General features: G+C 38.2%; 1 protein-coding gene across 2 annotated transcripts in view; it reads left to right on the forward strand.

The window, feature by feature from the left end:
• The window catches only part of doc2b (double C2-like domains, beta), a 125,847-nt gene that overhangs the window by 103,379 nt on the left and 8,033 nt on the right, over nt 1-14,435 (forward strand). For both annotated transcript variants that reach the window (XM_046040257.1, XM_046040258.1), the window contains 2 exons: nt 1,312-1,421; nt 5,996-6,122. In XM_046040257.1, coding sequence (XP_045896213.1) covers nt 1,312-1,421; nt 5,996-6,122 — 237 coding nt within the window. The remainder of the gene's footprint in view (nt 1-1,311; nt 1,422-5,995; nt 6,123-14,435) is intronic.

The following is a 14,435-nucleotide window of genomic DNA, read 5'->3' on the forward strand; positions in this document are numbered from 1 at the left end:
TGTATTAAAAGTATCCACTGTTCTCCCATGCTCTAACACACAGTAAAGATGAAATGTGTGCTGTTCTCACATTCTTCCTCTGTATGTACACATAAACAACAAGGCAGGGAAATATAAAAGGAATTTATTTTATTGTTTGGGTACATTATTGTTCAGTGTACATGCTCACATCTGAAACAAACTTTACGTGCTTGTTAACTCTCCCACCCCGCAGACATCTACACGTCAATACCGATTTATATTCATAGCGGCAAGTGCTATGTAGCTCCACATAGGGGACACAGGAAGTGACATATAACACCTTCATGCGGCGTCGGAACCGCGTAGGAAATTCACAGCCGCACCGGCAGAGCTCCAGAACATGCAACTCGGCCGGCTCACGCGCGGACGCGCTTACAAGTGCGAGGGCCCGCCCAACGCTGCTTGCAGCTTTAATGTAAACATATTTTTTAAATGCACAATGTAAATAAGACACCTTTAGGGGTTTTGGTAGGTATATGTATCCCTTTGGACAGAGCCATGCTAGCTTTTTCCAGTCTTAATGCTAAGCTAAGCTAACAACATCCTGATTCCAGCCCACTACTCCTTTTAAAGTGCCAAATTTGAAAATTATCTCTAGTTTGGATCGGATACAAGAACTGGTTGTTGTCTGATCTTCCTATTTGAACTTTTGTTATTGATAAATATTAATTAGGCTATGTATTTTGTAGTGTATTAATCCAGTACTTCGTACTTTTCAGGTTTCTATTTAATTCTATGGATCTTATGATACGTTACTTGTTGCATTGTATGTATGTATTTTCTTAGGTGTATGTTGTTTTGTTACTGTACTGTTGCAGCCTATGGCTCAAACGTGAATGTAACGCCTGACAAATGTCTCTGACTGGAACACGGTTTTCTCCAAAAACTGTAGTGCTGACAGAAACAGAAACAGAGTGAGCCAGAGCTGAATAATTGTAACTTTTGTTTAACTTCAGTGTATTCAGCATCATTCACCTGCATTTCTTTGATTATGTCTGTCACTTCATGTAAATGCAGTCTGCTGTGTATTCTTCATTCCCGACAGTGTTCAATATGCAGCACTGAGCTTGCGTTTGCATATTTGCCACCAGACGTCAATGCATTGACAAATTTTCACCAGCGCGAAGAGGCTTTGTACATTTTCAGGGATGTTTGTATAATTCTGGCAGCATTTCAATGAAACTTGACACCTGACAGATGTGCTCTCTTGAGCTGTACGGGGGAGCCACCAGTTAGTCAATCATGATGTTCAGTCCTGTTTAATGGCCAACTTTTCCTTTTGTCTTTCAGGCCAATAAACTTAGAACCAAGACCCTGCGCAACACACTCAACCCTGTATGGAGCGAGACCTTGACCTACTACGGCATCACTGACGAGGATATGGTCCGCAAAACACTCAGGTACTCCCAGTGTATGCCCTATGTGTGCCCAGAATGAAGAGAAAGACAAAGAATGCAGGAAGGAAAGAATAGGGAAAGTAATTAAAGCGATTGGAAGAGATGGGAGGAACAAAATGAGAGGGATGGAAGGGGAGAAAAAGAGGGTAGGAAGGGAGAAAGGAAAGGGAGGAAAAGAAGGGAGGAATCAAATGAAAGCAATGGAAGGAAGAATTGGGGGGGATGAAGTGGAAAAAAGAGGGAAGGAAAGAGGAGGTAAATGAAAGTAATGGAAGGGAGGAGAAGCAAGGATGGACAGAAGGAAAGGGAGGGAGGACATAAACGATTGAAGGGGAGGGAAGAAAAAGAAGGAAATAGAGGTGAAAAAACATTAAAGGGAAAGACACAAGAAATGATCGAAAAGAAAACAAGAAATGAGAGAAGGGAAACAAAGGGGAAATAGGGAAGGAAATTAAAGGAATGGAAGAGAAGAGAAAGAAAGTGGGCGAAGGGAAAGAGAAAATATATTTCCTTGTTTTGATATGTTTAATCCTTAGCTGCTGTAGATCTACTTTTGAAAGGGTTTAGAAATTTTCAGGGAGCAGTGATATTTTATAGTTTCTGACTCTGAAGGTAAATCACTTTATTATAGCCTGTATTTGGCAACAGCCGTTTTAGCCAGAAATGACTGGTGTCGTTATTTTACCTGTGGATTCCTTTTCTCTACAATTTATGATGTGTGCCAAGGCGAACCAGAACGTGTGATATCCCCAGTTTAACAGCCGGGAAATCCTTTGTTTATGCAATCTCTAAGCAGTACTTTGGTGTGGGTGAAAAAAACTTTGTTGGTTATTTATATTTCACTACAATACCTGAGAATAGACAGAAGTCTCTACTTCTCATGATAAACATGACACTGTTACGCAATGCAAGTGTTACTTTACTGTTCTTTGCTACTTTATTTTTACCAAAGTGTTAACACTGTGGTGGAAGTGGGTTATGTAATCATATGCGTAATAATTTTAGTAGCTACAGTACAGTGTACTATACTGTACTATACTATATCCCAATGAGAGATGGGCCGTATGCAGTAGAGGATTTCAGTTTGCTTAAATTTTTCTGTTTCCCCCCAAGCATCTAAGCAACCACCAAGTGTGTGTGTGTGTGTGTGTGTGTGTGTGTGTGTGTGTGTGTGTGTGTGTGTGTGTGTGTGTGTGTGTGTGCGTGCGTGCGTGTGTGTGTGTGTGTGTGGGTGGGTGGGTGTGTGTGTGGGTGGGTGTGTGTGTGTGTGTGTTTCTAGTGTGGATGTGTCCCTGTTAACACACCTCTTACTCCTACCTGTAGTTGTGACTTACTTCGTGTACTGGGGGCTCATAATATTATCCAACAAGACTTGCTGTATACTGAGAAAAACAGGTTTGATGGCAAAATAGGTACTGTCTGTTATGGCCATGCCATTTGTAGGAATTTTTAAGCAATGTCAGTTTGTTGGTCTGTCGGACGGTCCACCAGTTTGGTCTAGACCAAAATACCTCAACATTTCCCCCTCACAATTAATCGTAATAACTTTGGTTATCCTTAAACTTTTCATCTAATGTTATCATCAGGTCAAAATTTGAATTTGTCCAATACTTAGAGAAACATGCATTCCCATGGAGAGCAGAAGTCAGTGCAATCTCTCATTCTGCATCTGTTTAATCTATATCCAAAACACTTTCTAGTAAATTTTCCCATCTTTTTTAGGTGTAATCTCTGTTCGGCACTGGATGTCCTGCTGTTATTACATGCATGTCTGAGCTCACCTATGGACTCTTTTGTTGAGCTACTGACTTTTTATAAACAGTGGTCGAGGGCAGGGGTGGCCAAACCTTTTTGATTGTGGGCCATATATGGAAAAATACAAGACTGGGATGGAATGAAAAAAATAGCTCCCATAGTATGCATACTAACTTCTGCTAACAATCCCACAAGGCAATGCTTTGCATTTTATAGATTCAGATATTTACAGTTGTGCAACACTAAACCTTCCATCCATATTTACTACCTATTATATAGGAAACATTGTATGAAGCACTACTTCTGGTAAGCCTCTTAGATGGCTCAACACTATTGTATTGTGGGTACATCATCAAGAACACGGTAGCATTCTCTCTGCAATGCATTTATGCATGATGATAATCTTTACTGGATTAATAGCAGATTAATGCACAAGTGCTCATCAAATCATTATAAAATGTTTTGATCATCTTATAATAAAAATGTGATTGCATTATTTTTAATTATTTAAAATGTAATTATCTTCAAACCACAGATAACGTATTTTTGAAAAGCTGTATGTGCTGGATCTCACAGCTGGCGAAGTAATTGTTGAATAACTCTTATTGCCTGTCAACCTTATCAACACTCTGCAAATACATTATGGTTATTTTGTGTTGCAGAGCAGGAAAATTTTAACTGTGTTATTACTACATTGAGTACCATGATAACAATGAATGTCAGTAATATTGGCAACTTCACCGAGATGTAATCCGATGGACACTTGTCTGTACACAAGTCAAAATAGCACCTTGATTAAACACTTTCCAGGATCAATACTGTGAGTACGGCTCTTCATTTCTTTTTGTAAATTGAAATTTTAATTTAGCGCCACCTGTCCATGCAGCAGATCATTTATTTTTTATCCGATTTTGATTATGCCACATTCCCTGCAAGCTACCATGCTAATACATATTACTCATGCCATTGAGTGCGCGAAGGCTGCATGTTTTCCTCCATATGGTGGCCGATTATACAGAGAAAAACACTTGAAACAAACTCTCTGCATTTATTCGAAGACATAGATCGACTGAGAGCAGCGTTGTCCCACACCAGCAATTGACATTAATTATAAATGTAATGAAATGGCAGACAGGAATATAGATCTCCAGTCTAGAAAGTATAACTGAAGCTCAATGTACTGTATGTGTGCCTTTATCTATGTGGTTTTGAATTAAGAACTGCCTTTCACTTCACCATCATTATCTTTTGGAAGCAGTTATGTATTTGAAGAATACACTGGCATACATACATTGATTTTTTCAACAAGGATGTTGTCATGCATTGGAAGGAGGATGTGTGTTGTGTCCATGTGTTCTGTGGAAAGAAAATGAACATGTAATGAAAATAAGCAAACAGGCTGAACGTACCATGCACCTTGGCACAATTCACTTCAAGCTGCACTAATTGAGTAAATAAAACAAGCACAGCGAGATATGTACAGTCGTGATTTGGTTTTAAATGATTTTGACATGATAATTTTTCAGTCATTTGAAATATCTCTCAACTTCTTCTCACCAAGTTTCCCCTCTCATTTTAGTATGTTTGAGTCTTTTCATCCAAATATGGTCGTATGCTTCCTAAAGCATAATTATCCCATCATTTTCTCTTGTGCTGATTGAGTCTGGCAAAACTCTTGTGAGCTCCTTCACTGCAGAACTACCAGGGTTTCACTGACAAAGACCACGCCAATAAATATTTTACTGTATATTATGGATGGAGGAGAGCCAAGATGGTGTAGGAGGAATGGATTAAGGGTCCAGATGGAGGGATGAGGGATGAAGAAGAAGAGTCGAGGGATGTGGGAATGAGCGCTGCACCTACATGCACATACCCTAATTTAGTCAGACTCATTTCAAGATTTCACTGCACAAACATCATGTTTAAGTGTGGGGCTAATCATATGCCAAAATATTTAGACACCAAAAAGCATCGACCGGTAAGCCTATATGTGGGGCTTGCAGATTTTGACAGTGACGAAGGAGGATTGGGCCCGTAGGTTTGTGGTTTGAGCACTAAAACTTTGCTTGAGCCCAGCGTCTGTGTTCAATTCATCCTCTAAGTAACAAACCTATTTCTCACAAATTTTTGACTTTATAAACTCCGAGAATGTTTCTTTCTTGCAAATGTTTGAGTTTTATGTCATAAATTTAGGGGAGACTGGGAATCATTGTAACTTTTAAGCCAGTGGGTTCAAAATGTGACAAATTAATTAGTGTTACTGTAATCTCTGCAGCACAGACAGAAAATGCATTGTTTAGTCTCAAATACAAGGAGTGAAATGTTACAATTCACCCCATAGTCTGGGTTAGTTATAACATCTCCTGTGATGAAATGTAACATTATGTAATAAGGAGTATTAGAAAAACATGATCAATTTGAGAGTTTTGTCTTGTAAATTTACAACTTTAATCTTAAGTTTTGATTTTTTTTTCTCGAAATATTACCCTCCTCCTGTAATTTTTAAATTTGGCGATCCCTACGGATAAGACATACTTCAATATGTTTGTGCGGAAATGGGATGTGTTCCAGGCGTCGTCTATATTCCCAAAACTAGTTATAAAACTAAATTTTGTCTTAGTGCTATGAGGCCATGAGAGTCAGTGGGAGTAGCTCTATAGTTAAGTGAAGATTTTGGTGAGAATTAAATCCCTTTGATGGAGGATGATGGGCTCCCGTGGTGGAAAATGACAGGTTTTAAGCCTCTTCACAGCAACAAAACCCCAACCTGAGCCTCCCTTCATTCATGTCTTTCTCTACTTGCTCTGTTCTTCTCCTCTCAGGATTTCAGTGTGTGATGAGGACAAATTCCGCCACAACGAGTTCATCGGGGAAACGCGAATCCCCCTCAAGAAGCTGAAGCCCAACCAAATCAAAAACTTCAACAACTGCCTGGAGAAACAGTTACCTGTAAGTCTAAAGTGCCTCACAGATATTTATGGTTTTTGATGTTACTGTAAACATGTGCTTTTGTGGTTATTTTCTTAATTTTCATAATTTAAATCTTAAAAACAAAAACAGTGATTGGACAAAGTTGTATAATTAAATTTGCTTTGCAATAGTTGTTACACTAAAAGTTTGAATTATTTTTGCTAGATATTGTACTCTTCTCTACAGTACTATTCATCACTATACATTGCAAAACAATACTACACTATACTTCAGAATATACTATTATATAGTATACTCTAGAATATATTATGCTATACTTTACAGTACTATAATATATGCTATTTATTCTATACTATATAATACTATATATTTATATTATAGTATACTATACTACATACTATATACTATTTCAGTATGTACTACAATATACTCTAGTACATACTGTACTATACTCCAGAATATACAATACTATACTTTACAGTACTTCTAGTTTAAATACATTCACATATATATTTCAAAATAATATGACTAGCACATTTTGTACTCTATCTCTCACCTGTGTGTTGGTTACATTCCATGTTTTGTGTTAAATAATAACATATTCAATTTGACATAAAGGGCAAAATGTGTACTGCGTGTCTATATTTATATTAAATATTCAACAACTAAACTAATCAGGAAATCAACACTGAACAATAGAGCAAGCACTTGAACATGTGGTTGGCCTAGGTGAATAACTGTCTTTACAGTTAAGTACGAATGCACTTAACTGTACTTATTTTAATGTACACCAGATTTTATTACAGAATATTATGTAAATCATTAGATGTAATGGCTGCAGGGTGGAAGATATTAAATATGGGCCATTTTATTTTGAGGGACACAACATGGCAGCAATTGATGGGCAGCAATACTCCAACCTTAATGTGTGTCAGCTATGTCGGAATGTAACTGTCAATAGATTAGTAGAAAGTACAAAAATAGTATACTATATTTTCCATATTCCTGTTAATGAAATAACTATAATGTGATCATTAATACGTTTTTTCCTATCAAAGGATTATTTTTAATGATGTTATTATAATTAGAAAACTGACATTTCTATTGAAGCAACATACCTAAATCCCCTCAGCTCGGTTTCTCAGAGCACGTACATCTCACTATATGGCCACCATCCTCAATTTTCCTGTGCAATACTCTTAATTAATTCTTCAGGGAGAAACTCTGCACAGCTAAATGTGAAAACCCTTATTACAGTGTTGTATAGTGAGTAAAAACAGATAATATGTTGTACTGTTGGCATTGCTAATGTTTTATTAAATAGTTTTCGCAGGAACAGCATTTAATTGTGAGCTAATCGAAATGCCCAGTAATGCTAAATTCAGATAATACTGTTTGCATTTATCTCTTTGCAATAGTTATTTTACAACAAAAGATAACCAATCTCCAAAAGCAGTAGTTAGTTCTACACAATCAAAATATAAAATTAGCGTAATCTTGCCTAAGATGCTATAGATCCCAACAAGGCATAGCAAGGGTGTCCCATGTAATACATGTTAGTCATTACATGAAGAACACTAGTACAAACAACAGTATCTAGACATGACAGATTAGAGCATTAGGTTTTGAGCACATGAGTGGAGTGCGGGAGTGGATTATGTCTTATGAGAGCATGAGAGTGGAATGGAGTATCATTGAACTGTGATTGAATATCCTTTTCAAATTGCCTACACAGTTTATGGTTATAAAAAAAGAACGCAGTGTAATTCTGGATTGTCCATATTTGGAGTGTAGAGCACTGCCTTGTGTCTGGAGAGACAAATTCCTGTTGCTCCTCTCATATGCTTTGTTGTCTATGTGGGAGTGTGAACTAGCATCCAAAAATACAAAATATGCTCATGTATAACTGGTACCAAACAGCCACGGTGCTGCTTTTGTCCTTGATTTTGTCAAGGTTTATTGTACCTGCTACACTTCCAAAATTACCATATTTTACATGTTTTTATGGTGGTTATGGTGGTGGCTTATCATTTGGTATGCAATAATTATAGAGTGATATTGCCTGCGGAAATCACAGACACAGTGTTGGTGGAAAATCTAGATGTTTTTTTTGTATAAAATCATGACACTGGCTAAAGCAGTTTACAATTTTTGCCTTTGTGGTATAAATCAGAATATCTAAATGTTAGGTGATGACAGGAGAAAAAGACGGATGACCCTAATGAATGCCACAAGCCGAAACTTGTTGTTGATGTTGTTCTTTACACTTTAGGTTGAAAGTAGGTGACGAAAGACTGCACAGTGAGATCAGTTTGGAGAATCACAATAGATGCTGTCAGTGCTGAAATCTCACTCACATGTATTTCCATAGTCTCCACCACAAAAGCACACCGTGACAGTGGATTGCATGATGTTTCTAGCTGAATCCATACCTTCACGGTGACTAAAAGCAAAAAGAGAAAATTGGAGGTAGTCCTGATTGAATCCGCTGCCTGCAGCTTCTCAACAGCAATGTACAGCCAAGAGTGAATTGATTCACTTCCTTTTAGTAAGACTGGAGGAGGTTTTAATAAATCTGGTAGCTCAGACCATCACATCATGCAGTGGCTTTTTGAGTAGCTGTAGAGAAGATGTTTGCGTCAAACTCTTAAACTGTTTTGTATTTTTAGGGGTCGTCTGTTTTCTCTCAGTTAGGTTGCTTTGCTATTTTGCACCACTCTGTCGTATGTCTCACCCTAGCAACGGAGAGTATAAAGCACAGTTTGGCCATTTTCACATAGAAATGCTCCAAAGCAAAAGCAATGTCGCTGGTTACAGGGAGAAAGAGCTCGAGGCACAAAGCTTTCTGCTCTGCTTGCTCTTGAAGTTGCGGATAAGGAGTTCTGTCTGAACACAGGATGTTGTTTGCTATGCTGGGTAGAATAGAGCACAGAACATTTAATCATCTCATCCAGCAGCTTGCAGTGCCTGTCTTATTGATTGTTTTGGCCTGACAGTGGAGCATTTTGACTGCCTTGTCCAGCTCATAGCTAGTAAATCTGTATAATGGGCCTGTCACAGGTTAAAATATATGCTAAAAAACTACAATTAGATGTAGCCTAAATATCTAAAAGGCATTCTACCAAATGTATACCATTTTAAATTGACTCAACTTCTCATCAGTAAATCAGCCAAATCACCGTGAATACTGGGAATTTATAGTGCTGCTAAAATTTATACATGTTCAAGTTAAAGCACACAGGCCAGCACCCATGAATGATCAGCAAACATGTACCTGAGGGGACCGGGCTATTAAAATTTACACTGAAACAGGCTCAGGCACATTCAGGAGAGTACCTCCATTGATAGCTAGTTGCCACCATAAAAGGAGGAAGAGAAAAGAACTGTTATTTGTTGATAATCTCAAGGTACAGCTATGTCATTGCACACATGACATACACATCACACACACATCACACAGCCATTAAATGTCTTAATGGCTGTGTGATGTGTTATTTTGAGGGGACAGAAAATTTACACTGTTATACAAGCTGTGCACTCACTACTTTACATTGTAGCAAAGTGTCATTTCTTAAGTGTTGTCAAATGAAAAGATATAATTAAATATTTAAAATAATGTGAGAGGTGTACTCACTTTTGTAAGATACTGTATGTCTCTATTCCCTCAGCTCAGTTGGACAATGAACGGCTTAACTGTAAGAGATAGCCACATATTTACTCACCCTCTTGCCATTTTTTCAAAGTGGCAGATTTAGCTCCTGTTTTGGAATAGCACTTTGTCTCATTACAGTGCATAGAAACCAGTGTTAAAAAGCTGGTGATTTGAGCTCTGTCCCTTTGCTGTGGTGCTTCTGGCCACATGGCTCTTCCCATCAAATAAGGTTGGAAGCCAGTGAGGGATGAAGTTCTTCTTAGTGCATCTAAGCAATAAAGCTCTTGGCACATTAAACCTGCAATAACTGCTTTTTTGACCACTTGGGGGCTGTGGAAAAAAAGCTGTAAACAACATTTTCATACTGTATTATCACCTTATATTATTTTATCGTGAATTTGTTAGCAAACACTTGCCTTTTTTCAGATCAAGCAGTTAGGGATCAATATTAGTTTTCATCTGGAGTTGTGTTTCTGGTCTCCTGGTGAATGTGAGTCCAATGGAAAGTCAGGAGAACCTCACCAACCCCGACCCTGAGGGAAATATATGGCTTATTAGCTCCTAAATGCTTACTGTGTCTGCATGCTGTTTGGTGCTGAACAGGTAGTGTACATTGATGTTTTAGAGAATTTCTCTGAAAATAGCTGGCTAATACAAAAATGATGCTGATGAGAGCCGTGAGAGTGAATCAAAACAGTAAAGTTGCAGGCCGTAAAACCAAATCAGTGAGGTGAAAGGTACTATAAATCTCCATAGAACCGATGGAACAGCAGAGTTGGGTGATAATTCTCAGTAGGTCTGTCACTACTATTGACCCCTTTCCCATGTCATGTGATCAATTATTCATCTGAAAATATTGACTATAGCTGCTCCTGAAGATGTTCCTCACTGCTATGTGAAAAGTGACTGTCTACAGCCTCCCCTGGCTAACAGTTGGCAACAAGGCAACTTCAACCACTGGCCAGATTTCCATAAAATCTTCTGTGGATATTCATGATCCACAGAAAATCTATATCTCCACTGTCTACCCATTAAAGGCCCTGGAAACCTCAATCAGCTTCTTGCTAAGGGCAATGCCGTGCTAAAAAGTTTTAGTTATTTCACATGAGAGATTTCTGTCTTTGTGTGCAACATTTGAATCAAAACACACCCGCACAGTCCTGAAGAGGCAGATTGAATATTGTAATTTTACAGGAAAAAACTTTGGAACTATTTACTATTTATTACAAGCGGTTGACGATGGATGGATGGATGGATGGATGTTTGTGAGTGTGCAGACTGAATTCCAGTGCCCTGCAAACCATGGCCTCTTGCATCAGCACAATATTCAGCGCCCCACTGTTTTCTGAGAGGTGTTGATCTGAGGGAATCCACCAGGACATTGGCAGGAGATGCATTTTGGCCTGGCTTCCTGTGACACACATTTACAGCCTCATGCCCTGAACTACTCCACGCATTGTTACTAAGAGCTTGGCAAATGACATGTGGCACCGAAAAAGACCAGTGGTCCTCTAAACATGGATTTTCCATTGTATTGTTGGTCTTTAGTAAGGAGATAGGCAAAGAGGGAAACACTTGTAGCAGGTAATTAAGGTTTTCTACTTCAAACTGTAAGTTCAGAAATTGGAATTGATTACTGGCTCAGCAATCTAGACCAGTCAAAGGAAAACTCCCCCTTTATCTTGGGATACCACCTGACCTTTTTTCTGGTAATATCTCTGTTTCCCTGGTAACCCCTAAGGGACTGAGTAATACCTGGAACCCAGTCAATGCACTTGGAATATTATTGGGTTGCTTGCTACCACTCTGCTGCTTTGTTACCAGTCTTCGGAGTCCAGAAAACAATGAAGCATGCAGAGAGCAAGCGATGTATATCTCCCTGATTATTTAGCTCTGCAGCTACATTCATTTAGAATGATGTTCAGACAGTCACGTCGGAGGTGTCCGGTTATACTGTGTGTTAAATTCAATTAATGGACATCCTCTAGCCAATCTTAATTGAGTTTTCCCCAAGGCAATGGTACAATTAGCTGGAAAATGTTAAGCAAACGCTACTGCACAGCAGTGTGTTTGCTTATGTAAGTTGATTTTATGTTTGAACAGATTGATGGAGAGAGGAAAAGGAGGCTCATAGAAGCAGGGAAAGAGAGCAGACCTCTATGAAGAGCAGAGGCCATGTAGTCGCAGACAATTTGTATGTTTTTATTTGTGATTAATGATGTTACATGGTATATGTCGTTCATATGACAGCTTATAAAATCATTTATTAGAGATGGAAGGCTGGCCGGGCTAAATGGATGGTCTGTGAGTGTGAAATAGAAAAGAAGACAGTGAACGCTGTAAAGATGCCTGCACTTGTCTGGTATGTCGACCTTGATACCATTCAGACAACCTGAGGTTTTTACTTCCTCCTCACTTTCTTGATACTCTTGTATTCCTGTCAGCCTCTTGGTTTGTCACAGCCTTCCTAAAGAGCATTTTGTTAAAGGAGTCAGAGAGGCAGAGACAACAGTGGGATGTCCTAAACGTGGATAAACCGTAGAAGAAGAGACAGGACTAAAAGGATTTGACAGTAAACCAAGGCGGCGGATGAAACATGTTGGCATCCCCAGTGAAATGGATGCCAAGTCCACAAGTCCAGTGAGACGTCTTGTAAAAGTCATCTGTGATTCATGTAGAGAGAGTCAGTTCCCTGGAGATATCTGATTAGTAACCTGCTGTGGACACTGCTGGACACATTGTTGAGCACTGTCAGTGTAAGACTTTGGCAGTGACAAAAGTCTGCAGAGACTTTTCTTTCCATCTGTTTGTCTTTTTTCATTTTGTTATTCTTACACTGTTTCTGAGTGTTGAGGCATCATTGTTTAGAGGTGAATGTTAGAGCCTATGAAGGTAATAACAAAAAACTTTTGAAGCAGTAGCTTTCAGGTTGCCAAATTATAGCTGTCCATTCATGTTGGTAGTTCATGTGGTGTTTTCATGTTGAGTATACAATCTACAAACAGCAGAATTATGCTAAAACTTCTTGGCATAATTATTTTGCAACTAGTAAAATAGTTTTTGGCTTTGGCTTGGATTTTTTTCACCTGGGTTATAGAAGCAGTTTCAAAAGTGCATGTGATAATGTGACATGATTGCTTTCTGCCAGCGTCTTTGAAACTACCACTTTAGACCACCAAAGTCAGACATTTTAAACATCTTAAACTTGTAGTACAACAGGAATTTTGTTATTACTGAAGCATTCATCATTGGTATTTTTGAAGTCCTGTCATTTGTTTTATAATACTGTAAAAAAAAACAAAAAAAAACTGAAATTTTATTTTAAAGAACTGATTTTTCTAGAACTATGTCTCTTAAGTTTAACTATAGCTTGGCTCCATTGTGAAGTAACTGGCAGTTTGTCATAAAAGAGACAGAGAGGAAGAATGAGGCAGAAAAAAACAATGAATGTCAATTTGAAATGGCACAAACCAAATTGAAAGAACTCACAATCCCAATGCCCGCATTTCCACTGGTGCATGCACTTTCAAGTAGCTCTTGATGAGCTTGAAGTTGTTAAGCTTCTTTGCATTTTCTCTGCTGATATATGGATGGTTTTATACTGTACATGTGGTTAAAAATAAATGCTGATGTATGGAAAAGCCCAGTGCATATTCACATAATCAGCAACTGCGGGAGTGTTTCTGGTAAATTGCATTTCTAAGTCATTGGTCATAGCTTTTAAAAAATAAACAAAGTCCAGATAGCTCTTTAGGGGCCTGGGCTGCATTTCTGTAAAAATGTATACACTCAAGTTAGTATTTTTTTTCTTTGGAGAGTTTGAAGTGTCTGGTAACTGCTACTTCACCACTAACATAACCTCTAAACATTAAGTAAGAACAAACATTTTCAATTAATTCACTATAGCAATCAAAGATAAAGTGCATAGAAACAAAAAAGCAATAAAGGGGACCATATTCATAAATATTATTGATAGCCTTATTTATTTTTATTTATTTTACACAATGTATAAATAACTTCCTCTGTTACAAATGATTTTAGTGTTTAGTCATGTTATAAATTGAGGCTTGTCCACATCACGTTTAATACCAAATCATCCAAACAGACAAAAATATTTGAATTAATTCGACAGCACGTGAAGGTTTGGGTCTGTTGTTGAATTTGTGCTCATCAGTGGGAAGTACTGGTGGTGTGTTTGGAATGAAAACAGGCACACAGGTCATGCGTCAGTTCAGATGTTTATCTTGTCTCTAAAGAACATGGCAAATTAATTTTGATGAGGCTATTAACTCACCATTTACAACGGAGATGACATCAATCAGCCAATCAGTGTTTGGCTGATTTTCAGGACACACAACAGACAAGAAGGCAAGCACACTTTAGCTGCGGCAGGCATTTTATGAAATCAACTTACTTTAACAACTCCTGGGATTTAAAAAATGAATTAAATCCATTATTGACAGAGTGACAACATTTTGTTGTCTACATGGATTAATATCATTTTGGAAATTAAAGTTTTGGTTTCCTCTCAAATGACAGAAATGAGAAACATCAGTTACAAATGATGCTGAGCATGAGGGGGAACCCTGGCCGGCAGCCACTCGGTAGTATAAATACCTCCATGTGGTAGGCTTTGTGACAAAAGCTCGTTATTATTTCTAAATCCTGTCATTTTTACC

Source organism: Micropterus dolomieu, linkage group LG23 (genome assembly GCF_021292245.1).
Source record: "Micropterus dolomieu isolate WLL.071019.BEF.003 ecotype Adirondacks linkage group LG23, ASM2129224v1, whole genome shotgun sequence".
Taxonomy (NCBI): Eukaryota; Metazoa; Chordata; class Actinopteri; order Centrarchiformes; family Centrarchidae; genus Micropterus; species Micropterus dolomieu.